General features: G+C 43.2%; 1 protein-coding gene across 1 annotated transcript in view; it reads right to left on the bottom strand.

The window, feature by feature from the left end:
• Nucleotides 1-24,004, bottom strand: part of Cachd1 (cache domain containing 1) — a 227,071-nt gene that overhangs the window by 65,944 nt on the left and 137,123 nt on the right. The window contains exon 4 of the mRNA NM_198037.1: nucleotides 19,658-19,764. Coding sequence (NP_932154.1) covers nucleotides 19,658-19,764 — 107 coding nt within the window. The remainder of the gene's footprint in view (nucleotides 1-19,657; nucleotides 19,765-24,004) is intronic.

Raw genomic sequence — 24,004 nt, 5'->3', positions numbered from 1 at the left:
TAGGCGAAGGAGAATTCTCCTTAATAGGGACGGGGTTTCGTTTTTTCTCTCTTGCTTCTTGCTCTCTTGCTTCTTGCACTCCTGCTCCTGAAGATGTAAGCAATAAAGTTTTGCCGCAGAAGATTCTGGTTTGTTGCGTCTTTCCTGGCCGGTCGTGAGAACGCGTCTAATAACAATTGGTGCCGAATTCCGGGACGAGAAAAAAACTCGGGACTGGCGCAAGGAAGATCCCTCATTCCAGAACCAGAACTGCGGGTCGCGGTAATAAAGGTTCCCGTAAAGCAGACTGTTAAGAAGGATTCAACTGCATGAATTCAGAACTTTTCAGCTGGGGAACGAGAGTACCAGTGAGTATAGCTTTACGAGGTAAGCCTGGCCTTGAACTTTCTAAGGAAATTCAAGACAGTCTATCAGAAGTAAAGTGGAAAATGGCTTTACAAGTTATGTTTGGCCTTGAATTTTTTCTAGTGTTAGAAGCCCTTTTGTTCCTTTTCACATGTTATCAAGTGGTTAAGGCAGGGCGGATTCTGGATGAAATTCAGGGCAATCTATCAGAAGTAAAGTGGGGAGAGAGAGTAGGAGCAAAGAGAAAATATGGTACACAAAATAAGTATACAGGCCTTTCCAAGGGTCTTGAACCCGAGGAAAAGTTAAGGTTAGGTAGGAATACCTGGAGAGAGATTAGAAGAAAAAGAGGAAAAAGGGAAAAGAAGAAAGATCAATTAGCGGAGGTCTCTAGGAAAAGGAGCCTGTGCTCATCGCTGGATGGGCTCAGGAAGCCAGCTCTTAGTAGCTCTGAAGCAGATGAAGAATTCTCCTCTGAAGAAACAGACTGGGAGGAAGAAGCAGCTCATTATGAGAAAAAAGGGTACCAGCCAGGTAAAGTGCTAGCTAATCAGTTAAGGAAGCCAAAAGCGGCTGGCGAAGGCCAGTTTGCTGATTGGCCTCAGGGCAGTCGGCTTCAAGGTCCGCCCTATGCGGAGTCCCCGCCCTGCGTAGTGCGTCAGCAGTGCGCAGAGAGACAATGCGCAGAGAGGCAGTGCGCAGACTCATTCATTCCCAGAGAGGAACAAAGGAAAATACAACAGGCATTTCCGGTCTTTGAAGGAGCCGAGGGTGGGCGTGTCCACGCTCCGGTAGAATACTTACAAATTAAAGAACTCGCCGAGTCGGTCCGTAAATACGGAACCAATGCTAATTTTACCTTGGTGCAGTTAGACAGGCTTGCCGGCATGGCACTAACTCCTGCCGACTGGCAAACGGTTGTAAAAGCCGCTCTCCCTAGTATGGGCAAATATATGGAATGGAGAGCTCTTTGGCATGAAACTGCACAAGCGCAGGCCCGAGCAAACGCAGCTGCTTTGACTCCAGAGCAGAGAGATTGGACTTTTGACTTGTTAACGGGTCAGGGAGCTTATTCTGCTGATCAGACAAACTACCATTGGGGAGCTTATGCCCAGATTTCTTCCACGGCTATTAGGGCCTGGAAGGCGCTCTCTCGAGCAGGTGAAACCACTGGTCAATTAACAAAGATAATCCAGGGACCTCAGGAATCCTTCTCAGATTTTGTGGCCAGAATGACAGAGGCAGCAGAGCGTATTTTTGGAGATTCAGAGCAATCCGCGCCTCTGGTAGAACAGCTAATCTATGAGCAAGCCACAAAGGAGTGCCGAGCGGCCATAGCCCCAAGAAAGAACAAAGGCTTACAAGACTGGCTCAGGGTCTGTCGAGAGCTTGGGGGACCTCTCACCAATGCAGGCTTAGCGGCCGCCATCCTCCAATCTCAGAACCGCTCCATGGGCAGAAATGATCAGAGGACATGTTTTAATTGCGGAAAGCCTGGGCATTTTAAGAAAGATTGCAGAGCTCCAGATAAACAGGGAGGGACTCTCACTCTTTGCTCTAAGTGTGGCAAGGGTTATCATAGAGCTGACCAGTGTCGCTCTGTGAGGGATATAAAGGGCAGAGTCCTTCCCCCACCTGATAGTCAATCAACTGATGTGCCAAAAAACGGGTCATCGGGCCCTCGGTCCCAGGGCCCTCAAAGATATGGGAACCGGTTTGTCAGGACCCAGGAAGCAGTCAGAGAGGCGACCCAGGAAGACCCACAAGGGTGGACCTGCGTGCCGCCTCCGACTTCCTATTAATGCCTCAAATGAGTATTCAGCCGGTGCCAGTGGAGCCTATACCATCCTTGCCCCCGGGAACCATGGGCCTTATTCTCGGCCGGGGTTCACTCACCTTGCAGGGCTTAGTAGTCCACCCTGGAGTTATGGATTGTCAACATTCCCCTGAAATACAGGTCCTGTGCTCAAGCCCTAAAGGCGTTTTTTCTATTAGTAAAGGAGATAGGATAGCTCAGCTGCTGCTCCTCCCTGATAATACCAGGGAGAAATTTGCAGGACCTGAGATAAAGAAAATGGGCTCCTCAGGAAATGATTCTGCCTATTTGGTTGTATCTTTAAATGATAGACCTAAGCTCTGCCTTAAGATTAACGGAAAAGAGTTTGAAGGCATCCTTGATACCGGAGCAGATAAAAGTATAATCTCTACACATTGGTGGCCCAAAGCATGGCCCACCACAGAGTCATCTCATTCATTACAGGGCCTAGGATATCAATCATGTCCCACTATAAGCTCCATTGCCTTGACGTGGGAATCCTCTGAAGGACAGCAAGGGAAATTCATACCTTATGTGCTCCCACTCCCGGTTAACCTCTGGGGAAGGGATATTATGCAGCATTTGGGCCTTATTTTGTCCAATGAAAACGCCCCATCGGGAGGGTATTCAGCTAAAGCAAAAAATATCATGGCAAAGATGGGTTATAAAGAAGGAAAAGGGTTAGGACATCAAGAACAGGGAAGGATAGAGCCCATCTCACCTAATGGAAACCAAGACAGACAGGGTCTGGGTTTTCCTTAGCGGCCATTGGGGCAGCACGACCCATACCATGGAAAACAGGGGACCCAGTGTGGGTTCCTCAATGGCACCTATCCTCTGAAAAACTGGAAGCTGTGATTCAACTGGTAGAGGAACAATTAAAATTAGGCCATATTGAACCCTCTACCTCACCTTGGAATACTCCAATTTTTGTAATTAAGAAAAAGTCAGGAAAGTGGAGACTGCTCCATGACCTCAGAGCCATTAATGAGCAAATGAACTTATTTGGCCCAGTACAGAGGGGTCTCCCTGTACTTTCCGCCTTACCACGTGGCTGGAATTTAATTATTATAGATATTAAAGATTGTTTCTTTTCTATACCTTTGTGTCCAAGGGATAGGCCCAGATTTGCCTTTACCATCCCCTCTATTAATCACATGGAACCTGATAAGAGGTATCAATGGAAGGTCTTACCACAGGGAATGTCCAATAGTCCTACTATGTGTCAACTTTATGTACAAGAAGCTCTTTTGCCAGTGAGGGAACAATTCCCCTCTTTAATTTTGCTCCTTTACATAGATGAACAGGCCTCAGCTAATGTCTAGATACAGAGAGGTCTCATGCTGGTTAATCAACTCATAGATCTTGTCCAGAAACAACTAGATGTATTATGGCAAATAGCTCAGCTGAGATGTGAACAAAAGTTTCCGGGATTGTGTGTTATTTCCATTCAGTATGTTAAATTTACTAGGGCAGCTAATTTGTCAAAAAGTCTTTTTCAGTATATGTTACAGAATTGGATGGCTGAATTTGAACAGATCCTTCGGGAATTGAGACTTCAGGTCAACTCCACGCGCTTGGACCTGTCCCTGACCAAAGGATTACCCAATTGGATCTCCTCAGCATTTTCCTTCTTTAAAAAATGGGTGGGATTAATATTATTTGGAGATACACTTTGCTGTGGATTAGTGTTGCTTCTTTGATTGGTCTGTAAGCTTAAGGCCCAAACTAGGAGAGACAAGGTGGTTATTGCCCAGGCGCTTGCAGGACTAGAACATAGAGCTTCCCCTGATATATCTATGCTTAGGCAATAGGTCGCTGGCCACTCAGCTCTTATATCCCATGAGGCTAGACTCATTGCACGGGATAGAGTGAGTGTGCTTCAGCAGCCCGAGAGAGTTGCACGGCTAAGCACTGCAATGGAAAGGCTCTGCGGCATATATGAGCCTATTCTAGGGAGACATGTCATCTTTCATGAAGGTTCAGTGTCCTAGTTCCCTTCCCCCAGGCAAAACGACACGGGAGCAGGTCAGGGTTGCTCTGGGTAAAAGCCTGTGAGCCTAAGAGCTAATCCTGTACATGGCTCCTTTACCTACACACTGGGGATTTGACCTCTATCTCCACTCTCATTAATATGGGTGGCCTATTTGCTCTTATTAAAAGGAAAGGGGGAGATGTTGGGAGCCGCGCCCACATTCGCCGTTACAAGATGGCGCTGACAGCTGTGTTCTAAGTGGTAAACAAATAATCTGCGCATATGCCGAGGGTGGTTCTCTACTCCATGTGCTCTGCCTTCCCCGTGACGTCAACTCGGCCGATGGGCTGCAGCCAATCAGGGAGTGACACGTCCTAGGCGAAGGAGAATTCTCCTTAATAGGGACGGGGTTTCGTTTTTTTCTCTCTTGCTTCTTGCTCTCTTGCTTCTTGCACTCCTGCTCCTGAAGATGTAAGCAATAAAGTTTTGCCGCAGAAGATTCTGGTTTGTTGCGTCTTTCCTGGCCGGTCGTGAGAACGCGTCTAATAACAATCAGGGAAATGCAAATCAAAACAACCGTGAGATTCCACCTCACACCAGTCAGAATGGCTAAGATCAAAAATTCAGGTGACAGCAGATGCTGGCGAGGATGTGGAGAAAGAGGAACACTCCTCCATTGTTGGTGGGATTGCAGGCTTGTACAACTACTCTGGAAATCAGTCTGGCGGTTCCTCAGAAAATTGGACATAGTACTACTGGAGGATCCAGCAATACCTCTCCTGGGCATATATCCAGAAGATGTTCCAACCGGTAAGAAGGACACATGCTCCACTATGTTCATAGCAGCCTTATTTATAATAGCCAGAAGCTGGAAAGAACCCAGATGCCCCTCAACAGAGGAATGGATACAGAAAATGTGGTACATTTACACAATGGAGTACTACTCAGCTATTAAAAAGAATGAATTTATGAAATCCCTAGGCAAATGGATGGATCTGGAGGGCATCATCCTGAGTGAGGTAACCCAATCACAAAGGAACTCGCACAATATGTACTCACTGATAAGTGGATATTAGCCCAAAACCTAGGATACCCAAGATATAAGATACAATTTGCTGAACACATGAAACTCAAGAAGAATGAAGACTGAAGTGTGGACACTATGCCCCTCCTTAGAATTGGGAACAAAACACCCATGGAAGGAGTTACAGAGACAAAGTGTGGAGCTGAGACGAAAGGATGGACCATCTAGAGACTGCCATATCCAGGGATCCACCCCATAATCAGCTTCCAAACGCTGACACCATTGCATACACTAGCAAGATTTTATCGAAAGGACCCAGATGTAGCTGTCTCTTGTGAGACTATGCCGGGGCCTAGCAAACACAGAAGTGGATGCTCACAGTCAGCTATTGGATGGATCACAGGGCTCCCAATGGAGGAGCTAGAGAAAGTACCCAAGGAGCTAAAGGGATCTGCAACCCTATAGGTGGAACAACAATATGAACTAACCAGTACCCGGAGCTCTTGACTCTAGCTGCATATGTATCAAAAGATGGCCTAGTCGGCCATCACTGGAAAAAGAGGCCCATTGGACACGCAAACTGTATATGCCCCAGTACAGGGGAACGCCAGGGCCAAAAAAATGGGAATGGGTGGGTAGGGAAGTGGGGGGGACGGTATGGGGGACTTTTGGGATAGCATTGGAAATGTAATTGAGGAAAATATGTAATAAAAAATGTTAAAAAAAAAAAAAGATATCTAGTTGAAATACTTAGATGAGCGAGATGGAGAGACGTAAACCCCAGCTGACAGACTGAGGGAGCCATCACAGGCTGTGGTGTGAGGACACACGAGAACTTTCCAGCTAGTTTTCAAGAAGTAGAAAATGGGGAGATTGAAAAAGGGGGGGTTAGTATTTTTCCTTTCTAGTGATTGAATTGGAATTAGTGCACACTGTACCAACTATATTAAAATATCAGCTATATTAAAATATAAAGATAGAAAATGGGGAGATTGAAAGGGGGGGTTAGTATTTTTCCTTTCTAGTGATTGAGATGGAATTAGTGCACACTGTACCAACTATATTAAAATATCAGCTATATTAAATAAAATATAAAGATATCTAGTTGAAATACTTAGATGAGCGAGATGGAGAGACGTAAACCCCCAACTGACAGACTGAGGGAGCCATCACAGGCTGTGGTGTGAGGACACACGAGAAAGCATGCCCTCAGCTCACGAGGTGATGAAGTAACAGCAGAAGCAAGAGCAGAAGCCTGGAATAGCAGGAAGCCAGCCTAGGAGCTAGAAGCATTTGGAGGACGCCCTGCAGGCCAGTGGCAGGCCAGTACCACTAGTATTTACCCTTACATCCTTTTTGTCTTCCAGTTTTGCCTTGGCTGTGTGCTTGGGAACTTTTGGGAGTAGCTGAGAGATTATTTTTGTTGCTTTCAGAGGACCTGAATTCACCATCTCCGAGATAGTAACCTTAACTAAGACACAACCTTATCTTAAGCAATTAACTTATCACAACCATAACTAAGACACCCTACACTTCAGAAACAGGGCCCAGAGGGACATGAACTGGAATGAGTGCTTTTCTGAGGACTAGCTTTCATGGTGCAATGGAATTTCTAAAAGGAGGAAGCCGCCAACAGACCTACCTAGCTGAGACACTGATGAATCACAACAGCAGCATGCCAAGATGTCCCTATAGGTGCAGACCCAAGGCTATACTCCAGTCTCAGGGGATTCACCACCTTCTTCTGGCCCCAAAGACACTGCATACATGTGATACAGAGTGCTTAAATATAGAAAAACACTCACATTTATGAAATAATAAATAAAAGAGTAATTTTTTAAAAAGGTGTTAAGTTCAGGGTTGGGCAATCAACTTCAAGATACACAGAATTTCACATTTCTATCTCAATGAGAAGGATTTTTAGAATTCTGGTTCAGAGAATAATATAGACACTTTCTTACTCGTCCATTAAGAAGGACGAGTAAGTAGTAGGTCTTTGTTACCATTTGGAGGTAATTTTATTATCATAGTTAGGGTCAGACTCTGGGTCCTGATAGTCCCAACAAACTAGGTTTGGTCACATGACTTCAAACAGGTCTAATAACTAGAATAATAATAAAAGATGCAATAGGAGTTCCAATGTGGTCCCTTTGGGAAGAGGAATATGGAAGCCTAGTGGCTTTTCCAAGTTCAGATCCTAACATCTTTAGATGTAAATAGACAACAAATGAGCAAATTAAGGAGTCCTTGTCAAGGTGTGGTCCTGCAGATTATCTTTTTCTTGGCAAGTTGATCAATTATCAGGCTGTGCTAAACCTTTTTTCAGGAGACAGGCTCTCCCTCTGGCTGGCACCAGGATCCCAGCATGATATTACTGGGAAATAACAATTTCTTGAGGCTTATTGCTTCTATAGTCTTAGAGGCAAAGGGAGGGGCTGGGGCGCTTCTTTAGAATAGCTTCCTCCTTGCATTACAGTTATAGCAACTCTTCCAAGAGTTCATGTGCTGAAGTTCAATCTCCACTGTGACATATGAAGATAGAAACTCAACCCAACTGGGGTCCAGAATTGGAACCCTTTGGAGGTGATGAGGACTAGTTAAGTTAGGGTAGAACACCATAATTGAATGTTGGTGGCTGTGTAAATAGGAGAGGGAGAGAGGTACCCAGCAGATACAAGCACATACAAGTGTGCCCTGTCCTTTGCCATGTGGCATCCTGTGTTGCTTTAGGACTTTGCTGAGGAAAGGCCTTTACCAGCTATAAGCCCACACATGGACAAGCACTGTGAGCCAAAACAAAATATCTTCCCAAGGAGGCCTCTCTGGAGTACTTAGCTATAGTAACAAAGTAGAATAGCACAGTCCAAGGTCTTCCATAATCTGCTTTCCTAAAACATCTTCATCAACCATTGTAGAAGAGAAGTGAATGAAAAGAAGAAATGAAAAGGGAGGAAGTGCATAACTGCTCCTAGGTATGATGGAGAGGAAAGTTTATTGTAGGTAGAAGGGCGAGCATAGGCTGGGATGTCTGTAGTGAACATAACCTTGAGCCACGTGAGGGAGTGCAGAAGGGAAAGAGGAGGACCAGAAGGGGAAAGGGTGGACAGAAGGGCTGGGTAGCCAAAATACCTGGATTATATAGGGAAGGGCAGCCCACCCTCTGGGCTAGAGAATTTTAGGGTAGGTGGCAGGGTATACAGGCCATATCCTGTAACAGGTAGGGACTGAGGGATGCTGGGAGAACTAGGTCCACTTTGATATGTTAAATAGGTACCTGAGTTCAACACATGTCCCAGCTTTGAGACCTAACATCAAGAAAGAGACAAGATTTCTTTGGTGACTAGTAAATCACCAGTATGGCAAACACACTTGAACTTGAACCCTTGGTGTAACAATAGATTAGAAACCAATGAAAATAGAGCTCCAGTTTATTTGACATCCAAGTTCATGAATCCCACTTCTACCCAAGAGCTCCTCCAATGGGGATAGCATTTGTGGGCACAACAAATTAAAAGTCTGGACTCTAAGAGAAAATATCCTCTTTTGAAATTTGTTTACAAAGAATTTACTATCACATTGCTTCAAGATCACTAGTATGAAGTGCATTTATGCACTAGTTCTTTATACATACATACATACATACATACATACATACATACATACATACATACAGCTAAGTACTCAAGGCAGGTCTACTTGGGAAGATATTTTGTTTTGGCTCACAGTGCTTGTCCATCTGTGGGTTTATAGCTGGTAAAGGCTTTCCTCAGCAAATACACACACACACACACACACACACACACACACACACACATACACACACACACACACACACACACACTAAAGACCATCACCAAAAGCATAAGAGCATCTTGGAGAGGGAAGGGTGTATTTGCTTTACATGTAGAGACTACAGTACATCACTTAATCAAGCCAAGGCAGGGTCCTGGAGATAGGACCTGAAGCAGAGACCACGGAGGAATACTGCTTACTAGTTTGTTCTCCTTGGCTTGCTCAGTTTGCTTTCTTACATGTCCCTGGAACATCTACCCAAGGGTGGCACCGCCCACAGTGGATTGGGTCCTCTTTTATCAATCACCAATCAAGAAATCAGCCTCAGGTTTGCCTATAGGCCAGTCTTACAGAAGCAATCCCTCCACTGATGTTCCCTAGTCCCAGAGGACTCTGGTCTCTAGTTTGCATCAATTTGACAAAACCAAAAAATGAACTACCAAAAAAGAAAACAACTTCTAAAGAGTGGTATATACGGGCAGAACACCACAGGGTTCTTCTCATCACTTCCTAAGTTAGTACTGTGATTCATTTTAGGTTGACAGGAGATTACAGCATCTCACACAAGAGCAAAACACTTCTAGAAATTAAAATGTCAAAAGCCCATGATAAAAGATTGATAAGATGTGGTGCTGTGAGCCCAACTCCAGGTGACAATCAGTAATAAGATGAGATGGGAGTTAAGAAAAAAAACTATAATAATGGTTCAGTCAATGTTCTAGACATTTTTAGTTATAACAAAGACTTTTATACATTCAAATAATGTCCTTTTACAAGGAGAAAACAAAACCAGTGGCAGGTGAAATGGATTCACCAGGACCATTCAGTCCCTACAACTAGGACTTAAGATCTGATCTACTAAGTCTCCTTATTTTGCTTCCCTCTCTCCTGCCTTTCAAATATTTACTAAATCTTGCTAATGTAGGTCACACAAAGGGCAGTTTTCTGACTGTAGAGAGTTTTCAGGGTGGGGTCTCCAGTACCTCCTCACGCCAGCACATTCTTGCCCAAGACATCTACCTGGTAAGGACTCTGAATGTGGAACAACTTGATGTCTACACTACAAAATGCAAATAAAGAAAAACAGGAAATAGAAACTCATCTTATAGAAAACTATAGACTCTACCACTAGCTGTGTTAGGACTTTTACACAGTTGACATCTGCCTTTATAGCTCTATGCAAATTCTAAGCAAAGACCAACAATTTTGAAATAGCAATGGTTTATTTTTTGGGTTTTTTTTTGTTTTGTTTTTGTTTTTGTTTTTTTTGAGACAGGGTATCTCCATTATGTAGCTCTGTCTGTCCTGGGATTCACTCTGTAGACTGCGGTGGACTGGAACTCAGAGAGATCCACCTACTTGCCTCTGCCTTCGCGTGCTGGGATTAAAGGAGTTGCTCCACCATGGCTGGCTGGTTTTGGTTTTGATTTTATTTTTGTTTTGCTATAGTATGCAAACTGTGGTCAGATGAGCAGCAGAAATGCTGGACTTTTCCTTTTTCAGGTGTTCCTTACCCCCTATTTACTGAGGCCTGAGGGTCACCAACGAAGACAGTACTAACTCTTTGTAAATCATTGTAACATATGGAGCCCAGATGTCCATTTCCTCAAATGTGACTATTGCAGTTAACTGAGTCTTCTACCACCAGTCTCTGGAGCTAAAGCAAAACCAACCCTGCCCCTCAAACTTCTTACTGTCAGTTTTCAATAGACTAGGAAAGACGTGGGTTACAAAACACTTAAGAGTTGGGCTGTAAACTGGATAGTGGTGGTGTATGCCTTTAATCTCAATACTCAGGGGGCAGAGGTGGGGCAGATCCAGTTCTATACAGAGAAATCCTGCCACCAAAAAAAAAAAAAAAAAAAAAAAGAGTTGGGCTGTAACTTTTGTCTGTTCCACGATATTTACCCAACAGCAATTAAGTATAAAAGGAAAATACTTGTAGTAGAAAGCTTGTCTCCCACCTAAAGAACTCTAGGTTTTCTGCTATGTAACTCTACACCACCCAGGCAAACATACCAAGCTCCCTGCTCCCCATAGCCTGCCAAGTAGACAACAAAAAGCTGTTCTAAGCTCAGAGATACAAGCACGCACAGGCTCCTTAGACAGACCAGATTTTACACAGCAAGCCTTAGGAACAGCCCATGAAACATTGAAAAAGTTTGGAAGTAATGAGACAAATTAACACTTTAAGGACTCCAAATACAGCTTCTGGCATTGGTCATTCTACCTGACCACGTGTCTCCTGCTCCTACTCCTGAGTCCTGTTTGTACTCTGGATGGTCTACGTCAGGGACCCAAGTTCTGTTTATGCAGCTCTAGGAAGCTAAGTATATCAGGTGCCTGGTACTTAAGTCATTCTTTTGCATATGATACCTCAGATCTTTCACCCACCAATCCTATTCTAGAAACCAAAACACAAAGAGGTTAAAGTTCCAAGTACATAATTGCTACGAAGGGACTGAATACTGAGGTTGACTAAAGAGGCTCCTTTATTCTTAGTTATAGCTAGGTGATTCAGGAAGCAAAGAGACATTCCACCTTGAATACTGAATGGAACTCAGATCTTGGAGCCCAGTGGTCTTGCCGCTAATGCCAGCTGTCTGCATTTGGTTCTAGCGTCGATCTTATGATTCTTTCCTAGCCTCCCCCATACACACTCAAATCGGATCCTGTTCCAAATTCAGGGTATTTCTTTTTTTCATGCATCCTAGTTAAACATATAGGGAAAAAATAACCAGTCTGTCCTTAATTCTCGAGGCTTGGAGAACCATAAAGCCCAGGGGCTGTCCAAAGTCGAGAATGTCTATTCTTCCTTCCTCTCCCATAGGACCCATGGGCCTGGGTGCTCTCCATATAGTCATGGCAGGGGTGGGGTGGGGTGGGGTGGGGGATGATAACAAAACCATGGTTCTCAATCCTGGCTGATCAATACAACCAATTTCTGAAACCTAGAGGACCCCAAACTTTACCGTGCCAATGTCCTGATTCACTCTCTCAGGTTGAGGAGCTCAAAATGAGTTTCATTTGCTTAAACAAACTACCCAGTGGGACTTTGGTAGTTAGCTATGACTAGTTCATATAATTCAACATATGCACTAATTAACATTAGTGGTGCCTCCTTGTGTTCTCAGTTGTCATGGACTGGAGTTTTCTCAGTCAAGCAACTTCAAAGGGAAGTCTCCACCGAGTCTGTCTGTCCTTCAGTACTGCCCAGTTCTCCTGACAAGTTCGACTTAATTGTCCACCCTAGTTTTTCCTTCTCCACAAAGTTCCTACCTTTCCCAACTTAAATCTGCCAGTTTCTTGGCTTCAAAGTTTAAAACAAAACCAAACAAAAACCAAAACCAAACCAAAACAAAAACACCAAAGCAATCCTAACCCAAATTCTTCTATTAAAAATATAGCTCCACCAACCTTAGAAACAACAGTCCATCTTGACTGCACATGTTTATAGCTTCCAGAGCATGCCATGAGTATATCACAGTCACCTGAATAATTCCTGTTATCTTTTATGACCCAGTTCAAAGCTGGGACCTGGGGCTTTGTTCTTGACTTTGGCTTTTTCCCTGGTCTTCCTGCCCAACAGGTCCAGTGCTGCTTTACTGTGTCTCTCACTACGATGAACTCTTGGGCCAAAATAAATCTTTCAACCCTAAAATTCTTTCAGTCAGGTATTTAATTTTTATATTTACAATGTATTTACATGGACAAGCTTATTATGAGAAGCTGAAAAACTTTTAGTAATATTTTGAAAGGAAAATTAAGAGTTAAGAAAAGGAACCCTGTTTTTTGCATCTGACAAATAAAAACCAAATTGTAGACTCTCAAAAATCTAGACTTGTGTGTGATCTAATAGATCTTAGTTTTATTATATAAGCATTACATTTTTTATGACCAAAATCAATCACCAAACCAAGCTCCTCTGCTTTTGTTCTTTTCTTTTAGAGAGAATGCAGGGTTTCGTTTCTTTTTCTTTTCTTTTTTTTTTAATTTATTTATGGTTTTAGAGCTTTATTGTAGAAAGGCAGGGAGAAAGGAGAGAAGGTAGAAAGAAAGAGAGACCAACCATGGCCAGACCATGGCCACGTGGAGAGACGGGGGAAGGGAAAGAGAGAGAAGGAGGGCTAGAGAGTAAGAAAGGTGAGGGTTAAAGAGCGAATGCAGGGTTTCTACTACGTAGTTACTAGGCAGAATCTGCTAAGACTGACTGACTATTATTTTATGCATTTTGGTGGCCTTGTGAATACTAAGCAAGCTATTAGCCTGCTAGCGGTTATCTAACAGACAGTTTTTATGGTCCAGATGTGTCTTGATTTATGATGGGGCCATGTCTCAACAAACCCACTGTAATCTGGTGGCTTACCTAGCCCAGGAACTCAGTAAAGGTAGAATTCGTGTTGTTTTCTCTTGAGACAGTGATAGACTGGCTGGGAGTGGCAGTTCTCTGCCATTGTGCAACATGAGGAAAGACCATCGCATTGCACACTGTTGCTGGAGAAAAGACACCCAAATCCCCCCTCAAAAAAAAGACTGTAAGGTCAAGCCACTGGGAGCTAGGGACCATCTGTGTTAGAAAGGGAAAAAAAAAAAAAAAGCCACAGTGCACAGGGAGTCATTGTCATTGACCACTGAAGGAAGCCCTGAAGTCAGCAAAGTGAGAAGAGTCTACAGCCTCAGGGGCCCACAGGCTCTGAAGCCCACCTTGTACCTCCTGCACAGTGTTCATCTCTAATGACTTCTCAATGCCCCTCATACCCTGTCAATTCTGTATCTCATTGAAGAATACACCATTACCAAGATCAGAGTTTGCAACTTCAAATGCTCTTTAAATCAAACATAATAAACTCCAGAGACTCGTCCGTTCAGTAAGAAAGACCAACAACACCTCCTTCTGCTCTCGGCTCAGTTGCACAATTCAAGAGAGCAAGAGGCAACCTTCCTTGGACTCTTCAAATAATTTCTCTTTTAGAGATGAGGCCATGCACAAGAAAATAGCTCAGCAGGAATTTGAAAGAAAAAAAAAAGAGTGAAACACTAGAGATAAAAGCAGGAAAGCACCATAGTATAACACATGTGCTGCCAAACTTCAGTTATTTAAATGGAATCAGGGACAAGCGGTCAATTTAGAAAGCAGAGATCTGGAAAGATTTGTTCTAAGGAAAAGAATGCACATACGTGTTGGATGGAGGGATATATGACCTCGTTTTGAATAAATAAATCTAAGAATGGTTTATAATTTATGTGAGCCTATTTCCAGCTAGTCTGAAAGGCAATCTAAAACTGTGTTATCAATTAGGAGCCCACTGATGGATTATATACAGTCTGCAAGGGCCTGGGGCTGGACATCTTACAGATGTAAATATCAGACATGCGATAGCCTCCAGAGCACATTAATTCTGTTCTGAAAAGGGGGCACGGGCTGCAGAAGGAGGAAAAGGGGGAACTCTGAGGTCGCCCTTCACCCTCTACCACGCCTCTCATGTTACAAATAAGTGCTCAAGTATGTGGACTTTGGGACGCAGCCACCACCTGGTAGAATGTCACAAAACTTCAAATGCAAGCCAGCCAGCGCTTAAATACCTAAATATTGCCAAAGGCTGCTTGTAAACTGAACTGTGCCAACCCTGCTGAGAACAACTCTTGCCAGGAAGTAGGCTCTACTTGAGACATGCTCGAAGAATGACCAGAGTTCAGGATCTCGTCTTTAGCTCCATTCTACTTACGGCCACCTCCATCCTGATTTTCAGACCCTCTTATATATCCCTTAACAACAAACAGTGAAATGAAGCAGCATTTTGTAGGAGTGGTGAGGTTCCACCCAGTGCCTGGACCTTGGCAAGTGTGTGGCTACTGAGCTACACCCCCAGCCCTTGCAGGGTTAGCTGATGATTTATCTAAGTGAGTTTTACTCTAACCCCAGTAAAGAAAGGTAATCCCAGAACAACAGACAGTCTCTACACGCTCTGATTTCCACTGTGTGATCCGGCTTCATAGTAAGATTCACTTGGAAGGGGTCTTAGGGTGTTATTGCTGTGATGAGACATCATGGCCAAGGCAACTCTTAGAAAAGAAAACAGTTAATTGGGGCTGGCTTACAGTTTCAGAGGTTCAGTCTACTACCATCATGCCAGGAAGCATGGCAATGTGCAAGCAGACATGGTGCTGAAGGAGCCGAGAGGCCTACATTTTGATCCGAAGGCAACAGGGAGAAACTGTCACATGGAGTGTAGCAGCTTGAGCATAGGAGACCTGGAAGCCCACCTCCACAGTGACACACGCTTCCTCCGACAAGGCCACACCTACTCCAACAAGGCCATATACTCCTTATGGGCCAAGCACATTCACACCCATGAGTCTATGGGTGCCACATCTATTCTAAGTGCAACAAAGGGAACATCGTGAAGTTCCAGACCCTATGATCATCCATCTATCTATTATTATTATCTATTATTATCTATGTATCACTCTATACAGTTGCTCTTCCTTCACTCTTTCCACAGTGACATCTCTTCATTCCACATCTCCTACCTCAAACAGAGGAGGCCCTGGTCACAATCTCTTCTCTGCAACACCAAATCCAAACGTGCGGCAAATTTTCTCAACGTAAAAAAATCCCCTTGATGCTTATAAGCCACCACTATTTTTTTCTAAGCAAACCTCAGGAGTTCATATGAGCACTGCCTCTAGGTCCTTTGCCTCATTTCTGAAAGCATGACTTGCTCCAGGACCTGCCTCTCACCCTGCTCTGCCATTCTGTCCCATAAACTCCTGGCCTGCCACCACATCCTATGGCTGTCTTTTTAACCCTTGCTCAACCCGAGAAACTCAACACAGCTGTTCTCTATTCTGTCCTGAAACAACTTGTAACTTGCTTCTAGCAGGGTTTGACTTCCAACCCCACCTGCCCCTAGACTATCTCTTTTCTAACACCTTTCCTGCTTTCCTTCATGTTCAGAGTCCTCTAAGTGACAAGAGACCCCCAGATTCTATCTCTGGGGCTTTTTTCTTCTCTAGTCGCCTGCTACATGATTATAGTCAGATGAGACAGTTGCTAGCTAGACACAATGAATTCCAAATTCAAAAATCTATTCTGTCCCTGTCTCTCGACTCCAGACTTGCATAAGCAGCTATGAGATCCTTTTCTCTGAGTATCTGCTAAACACCAAGACTTTACGCTTACAGAGATCCTAATCCATTCTTGAGTCATAGTCCCAAATTCTACCCATCCGTTCTCCATATGCTCTCTACCGCATTCAGAGCAGTAGCTGAAGTCCTATAATGGCTGGTGAATCAAGGATTATCAGGATTTGGCCCCAAACCATCTGACCTAATGCCCTGTTCCATGCACTAGGCCCCTTTCACCCTACCACAGCCACACTGGCAGCTCTGCAGTTTTTGAGCATAAACAAAACTCAAAGCCTTTGCCTTGGATCCCCTTCCTGCAGTTCTGTCCATCATCTGCAAGGCCTACTTATTCAGATCTCATCAAGGAGCCCCTGTGTAAAGGGGTAAAGTCCCAAAGCTCCAAACATCAGTAATCCCTATGCTATCTCCAAGTTATGTCTGCCTGGTCAGGCATGCTCTCATCTCTTTTGTGTGCCCGTAACAGAATACCACCCATTGAGTGCTGGGTATAAGTGACAGAAGGCATTTTGGAGATTGGGAAGTCTAAGATTCAGAGGCTGCATCTGCTGAGGGATTTCTAAATTGCAGCATTGCAGTCGGCATCACATGGGTGAGAGATAGCAGGAGGTAGGACTCCAGCTTTTTGATAATCAGCATTAATCCATTTATGAGGGTAGAGTCTCGTGACCTAAGGTTTGGGATGGGGGTCGGGAAGAGATGGGGACAGCACAGTCAAAACGAAATAGTATTTACCATTGCTTGGTATACAGTTCTTGTCTATTTGTTTATAATCTGCAACTCTCAACCTCTAAATAAGCTCTTTGTTCTGTTTATACCTTCTGGCCAAGTATTTATCATGCGGCAGGGTGTTTAATACATTCTTATTGAATAAAGTCCAGCTATGTATATTTATTCTAGCTAGTGGCTAGGTGGCAATGACTTGGAAAAATTGCTTCTGTATTATTCAGTAAGAAAAAGACATGGTGCTATTATTATTAATGATGGTGCTATTATTATTAATGAGGGGGCTAGATCCAAACAATGAGCTCACTGTCAGAAACCATGAATAGATAAAAGATGGTAAGGAAATGGGGGTGAGGCCCTGGCTGTGGCTGCTCCCAGATCTGCCAGGGCTTGGTCCTTCACTGAGGTGGGAACCCTAGCAGAGGCAACGGAGAATCAATCTAGGCTCTGTAACTTCCTGTGTGCATGACCCACCCTCATTCTTTCCCAGTTTGCCCTAGTGTGTGTACATAAATAGTATGCATAGGTATACATGCATGCATGCAAGTATAGATGGGTGTGTGCATGAGCCATAGCACAACACAGAAGTCACAAGGTGTCAGTCCGACCTTCTTTGAGAAGGGATATCTTTTCATTGGCTGTTGCTGTCTGGCCTGTGACCTTCAAGAGATTCTATTTCCAACACCCATCTAGCTTAGGATTCTAGATATATATGACCACACTTGACTGCATGTAGGCTCTGGGGATTCAAACTCAGGTCTTCCTGCTTGTGTGGCAAGTCCTTTTTCCTATAAGCAAAAGCCTCAGCCTGTCCTTTCTAGTCCCAACCACATGACCAGGAAGTAATGAATGCTCCTTAGAAACTCAAAATCAGCCTGAGGATCTAGTATCAGAGACATGCTAACAAATGTGCTGTCTACCTAAAAGGCAGAAAAATTGCATTTAGAAACAACTTTCTCTTTATTTGTGCATTCAACCAATAGTGACTTGAAGATGTGTGGAAACACCTGAGTGTCCAAATGATAGAGACCTTTGCTTGTTATTTCCCCAAAGAATGCAGTGTGGCAACCATTTACATAACATTTGCGTGATATTAAGTATTATAAGTAATCTGGGGATAATTTAAGGAATATGAGAGGAAGCACAAAAGCTGTATGTAAATGCCATGCTATTGTATAAGGACGTAAGCTTCTGCAGATGTTTGTGTCCACAGAAAATATCATAGAACCAACCTGAGGGGCTACTGTAATCTGGAATTCCCTCACTTCATTTATCTTTTCTTAATTACAAAAACAACGTGTACTCAGATTGAAATTACGACTACTCCATTATCCTTAAAAGGTAATTGTTAAAATTATGAAATGGGATTCTAGGTCTTATATAAAGGGATACTGTACTATTTTTCTTTAATAATTCAAGTGGGAACCTCAAGTCAGTGTGACTTTTAACACTTTTGAATCACAAACAATGCTAAGCTACCCTGTGTGTTTTGGGGGAAAGACTTGCACCTGATTCTGCTCACAGGCTGTTATTGCAACGACACATGTTGTGCTACTGAGCACTCATGAGGAGAAGCACTGAGGATCACCCGTGGGCTCTGTGGCCCGTGGCAACTTTGCAATCTTCCACAGCTGACCTTCTCCTCCTCCTCTATGCCTTCAGAGGGCTTTCTTTTAATGAAAACTACTCTCATTTAACTTCCTGTGTGGCAGTAAACCTCACCTGCTCCAGAAGACTTCCAGACTCTCTGACCAAATAAAAATGATTGAATATGTGATGTGCATTGGCTCAGAGTACGTGCTTGGCAGAGGAAGGCTGGATCATTTATCTAGCAGTTATGGTTTCATTCTCTCCAAGAAGCTTAAAATGTACAACCCTTTCTTTTTAGACCCAACAGAGTCCCTGGTTTGTGTACACAGTTCCCAAAGACTACAATCTCTCCCCCAGGCAGAGCCTGGATGAGGTCCTATAAGTAAATACTCTGGTCTTCTGGCTTCTCTCGAGTTTTATGTGTCTACAAGGGACCTGGTGTTTGGGAAATGTAGGCCTTCATGCTTAAAGATCAGATCCATCAACTTCCCAGCAACATGAAGGCTTAGGACCTTTCTGGACCTCGGTAAAATCTGAAACTTGAAGCTGTTGTTATTTCAGAAAGCTGTCCTAGTTCTTAAGTGGGGAAGCCTCTAGCTCTTGAGATCTCTCAAGCAACATGCACAAGGGTGCACAAGAGAAAACAGGAGAGAAATTTGGAACAGAATTTTGAGGTCAATAGAGGAGAGGCATCTTGGTATTTCAGAATTGGGAGCTGATATGCGAACAGAGTTCCTAGAAGCTACCACCACTGAGTATAGTGGAGTTCCAGAGAGATAAAGGAGCAACCGCAATCTCAGCCTATAGTGTGATGGTGCTGACTCTATTAGTAGACAACTCTCCTCATTGCTTATCTACAAAACCCTAAAACAAACGTAAAGAATACAGATAGGAAATGCCAAGAAAAGTGAACACCTCCTGTTACTACAAAAGCTGGGTCACTGACATGGCCTTTAAAATAAAGAACGTAAAAGTTCCATGGAATGATAAAATGTATCAAGGAGCCTGGATCAGTACTTGAGCACCTTCCATACATATGGCTGTTTAATATATGCTTAATACATGCCTACTTGATGATCTTCCGTTCTTTCCTACAGAGTTAACCTTCTCAAGAAACATATACAATTAAGTAGATGATATTTTTCTTTAAAATGGAAACAAGAATGCTTGAGGCAGTACATTTGTTCAGTGTGAATATGTGGGGTGCAGTTTACCTTAAAAAAATGAAAAACCAAATACTGACCCGAATTTAAGTCTCGTCCTGGGTTGAAGGCTCGGCTGTTCACGGTAGTAGAGAGTCGATCGCAACTCACTGTTCTTGATACATTGGTGTTGAAGTTCCCATCAAACCTAAAACAACAGAAAAGGATTAGCAGTGTGTACCTGGTGAGTTTCCCATCTAGTAAAAACCATCCATAAAAGTATTCATTCATTTCATGTATGACTAGGCCAGCCCACAAGCAGGAGAATGGTGACTTAACAAGAACAACCAAAAATTTTATTCTAAATAATGCTGAGAAAGAGGAGTACCCATAGCTAGAAGGCTTAGAAGTCAAGTTCAAACGCTAGGAAATTAAAAGAGAACTGACCTTTAAAAGCATTTTTTACTCAATGAACTTGACCTATTACTGTTGATAAAAGCATGTGCAAAGAGATGACAAGATTCAGGCTTGAGCAATGATGCAGTTGTGAAGCAGCTTTTCACTGTATTGTATCTGAGCACCAATGGCCAAGTCTAAGGACAGAACAATAAATGGACATACAAACTGTGGTGTAGAAATATCTTTCTCCTGTCACTCCCAAATAAATGTCTGACATTGAGAGACATAGTCAGTTTTCTTAACCTGAAAATGAAGAAGGAAGGAAGGAAGGAAGGAAGGAAGGAAGGAAGGAAGGAAGGAAGGAAGGAAGAAAGCAAGCAAGCAAGCTTACTTTACAAAGATTTTTTAAAAAGGGTTAAGACTAATGTGTGGACATGCTTCTCTTGGTACCTGATTCAGAACTGGCTCCTACCCTGTCATCATACATAGAAAGCTAAAGTCTCTTGATTTCTTGTAGTAGTTCAACGTTACTACTAAAGACAGAACAATGCTAGTACTCACACTGATCATGGGCAGAGCCAGTACCAGAAAACATTTGCTCCAGAAAACAATAATGTGAAAGAATATACTCGGAAACACATCTGTAGTAAGACTTTTCCTTTAAATCCAGTTATATTGTCTGAATCTGTTTTTGTTTTAAACCCAGGTGTGGGATATGAGGCTGCTTCCGATTGTCGCCAGCAGCTGACAATGATTCGTCTCATACTCTGGCAGAGCAGTGATTCTGCTAGCTGAAGATAGGTTTACATTTGCAATTCTGGGGACTTGTTGGAGGGTATAAAAATGTCAGAGCCTCAAGAGGGTGTGAGGGCCGCTTTTCTCCCTGCTGTTGCTGGGTTGGTCTTGAGCAGAGAGACAAGAAGAAATTGGCTATCCTCATAATGAAGACCAACACTGCTCAAAGGAAATCAATGCCCCTAAACAGAAGGAAGTAGTCTAATGAGATCGACTCCCCCTTTCACCTCTAGTCTTCTTTCTCTCCTATCTAGTGTTAGGGAGCTGGAGGGCTGGAGAAGGGTGGTAGATATAAGAACCCAGTAAAGTAGCCAAAACGTCAAGCTATACACACTGACATGTTTATATAAGCAGTGGGAAGGACAATATATCCTACTTCAGATGCACAAAGACCTCCAATGAATCCAGGAGACAGTCAATAAACTCAACCCAATACCAACTCTTCAAACTCTGTGATGCATTTAGTGCATACGTCATCAACTAACTAGTGAATAAATGAAATTCTATTACCAAGCTTGAGGAGGGACACTTCTCTTTTTTTTAATTAGATATTTTCTTTATTTATATTTCAAATTTTATTCCCTTTCCTCACCCTCCCTCCCATCTCCTCCTCCCTCCACCTGCTCACTAACTCACCCACTCCTGCTACCCTGTCCTGGCATTCCACTACACTGGGGCATGGAGCCTTCATAAGGCCAAGAACCGCTTCTCTCACTGATGTCCTATAAGGCTACATATGTGGCTGGAGCCTTAAGTCCCTCCATGTGTACTCTTTGGTTGGTGGTTTAGTCCCTGGGAGCTCTGGGAGTGCTGGTTAGTTCAGATTATTGTTCCTCCTATGGGGCTGCAAACCCCTTCAGCTCCTTGGGTCCTTTCTCTAGCTCCTTCATTGGGAACCCCATGCTCAGTCCAATGGATGGCTGTGAGCATCCACTTCTGTATTTGTCAGACAGTGGCAGAGCCTCTCAGGAGACAGCAATATCAGGCTCCTGTCAGCAAGCACTTGTTGGCATCCACAATAGTGTCTGGGTTTGGGAACTGTATATGGGATGGATCCCCAGGTGGGACAATCACTGGATGGCCTTTCCTTCAGTGTCTGCTCCAAACTTTGTATCTCCTCCCATGGGTATTTTGATCCCCCTTCTCTAAGAAGGACCAAAGTATGTCCACACTGTGGTCTTCCTTCTTCTTGAGCTTCATGTGGTCTATGAATTGTATTTTGCGTATTCTGAACTCCTGGGCTGATATCCACTTATCAGTGAGTACATACCACGTGTGTTCCTTTGTGACTGGGGTAGAGGAGAGACACTTCTAAACTCAAGATCCATCTATTCATTCATGACCTTGGATTACTCATTGGTCAACTCATAAAATATAAGAATCATTGAGCTAGATTTATCTAATACACAAAGGAACTTTGTTTTCACATCAGTTTTAAGCCCCAAATTGAAGAATATTTTTAAGTATCTTCTCAAAGATGAATTCAGTACCTGGAGTTAAGAATCCTTTATTCTAGCCACCAGCCAACTTTAGAATTCTATCAACAATGTCAGCTGTGCATCACAGGATGCTGTTGCTTCACACACACAGTGGCTCTACTCTGGACTTGCTCCAAATTGCCTAGATGAGAAGTGAGAAGACTTCTCCTTTCAAAGCCATGAAAGGAGAGATTAAGATAGAACCAGCTACCCATGTGCTTGCTGGTGACACAATAATCCACAATATCATCGTCCCTGTGCACTAGCAAACAGAAGCCCTTCCCTTCACACATGCCTTCATAGGAGGCCAGATAATACGCACTTGGAGCCTTGTGGGCTGTAAGTCCTGTTGGAACACTTCCACTCTGTCACTCTACTGTACAAGCAGCCACAGAAACTCAATGTAGCTGTCTTCTAATAAAACTTAGTTTTCTTTTTTTTTTTTTTTTAAATGTTTCTTCAAGTTTGGACTATACCAGGGGAGCCCAGAAAAATCTTGGATGATGAATGCACGTGCTTTGATATGTCTACTACCATAATACATAGCTACTAGGCATTTGAAATGTGGCCAGTGTAACGGGATACTTACTACCTTTCCTGTTTATTTAATGTCAAGTGTGAGAAGTCACTGAACTGTGGTTGTCATATTGGACAACCGAGGTCTGGAAGGCTCTCCTTCTCTAGCCAGAAGGTCTGTCTGGCTATCTTTCAGGTCCCTGTTTGTATATACTTCCTAAGAAAGATCTACCCTTATGTTGGATGCCTTTCCAAGTATGTCAAGTGCCTCTGTGTTCTCTCAAAAGCTTGTCTCATATGTCAAATTTGTGATTCTATTTACAGAGAGAGGGAGGGAGGGAGAGATTGAGGGCGAGAGAGGGGGAAAGGGAGGGAGAGAGGGAGGGGAGTAGGGAGGGAGAGAAGGAGGGGACAAGGGAGGGAGAGAGGGAGGGGAGTAGGGAGGGGGAGAAGGATGGGACGAGGGAGGGAGGGGGAGAGAGAGAAAGAACATTGCTCTGTGAGGTGGTCAGAGGTTGACATTTGGTGTTTTCCTCTATCACATTCTACCTTATCTTATGTTTTGAAGCAGGATCTTTTCCCTTGCTTTGTGGCTACACTGCTTCACCAGACAGCCCCAGGATCTTCTTGTCTTTGCCTGTCTCAGTATTGTGTTTACAGCAGTAGGTTTCTATGCTCAGCTTCCTCATGGACTGGGGGACCTGAACTCAGGCTCTCATGATCGTGCACCCAGCTCTTTATCCACTGAGCCATCTCCACATTTCTGTTTTTTTTTTAAATTTTTAATGGGTGGATTTTGCGAACTAAATTTCATAAACAGATAAGAAAGGAGAAAATATATAGCTAGTTTTAATAGGTATATATAAATGGCTAGTTTATAATTTATAATATTAAATATATAATAAATATAATACATATGTATAGTATATTTATATATTCATAATATATTTATTATATATAGTTTTATATTAAATAAATATATAATCATAATATATAGTTTATAATATTAAATAGCTAGTTTAAATGGTTGTAATCATAATATTTAGCATTTTTATTTTTAGCATGCTTTTTATAAAGTGGGTGCTTATTTTAACCCACATTTCATGAATATTCATATGCCCACCCATTTCATGAATATTCATATGCCCACTCATTCTGAGATGCCCAGAAGGTTTAACAAACGGGCGCTGACTCATTTGAATGGTTACAAACCACTTGGCATCTAGTGACATCAGAATCACTTAGAATGGATGCTGGAGG

This window comes from Mus musculus, chromosome 4 (assembly GCF_000001635.26).
Source record: "Mus musculus strain C57BL/6J chromosome 4, GRCm38.p6 C57BL/6J".
Classification (NCBI taxonomy): domain Eukaryota; kingdom Metazoa; phylum Chordata; class Mammalia; order Rodentia; family Muridae; genus Mus; species Mus musculus.
Note: the sequence above shows the minus strand (reverse complement) of the source record. Positions and strands in the feature narration are given on the sequence as shown.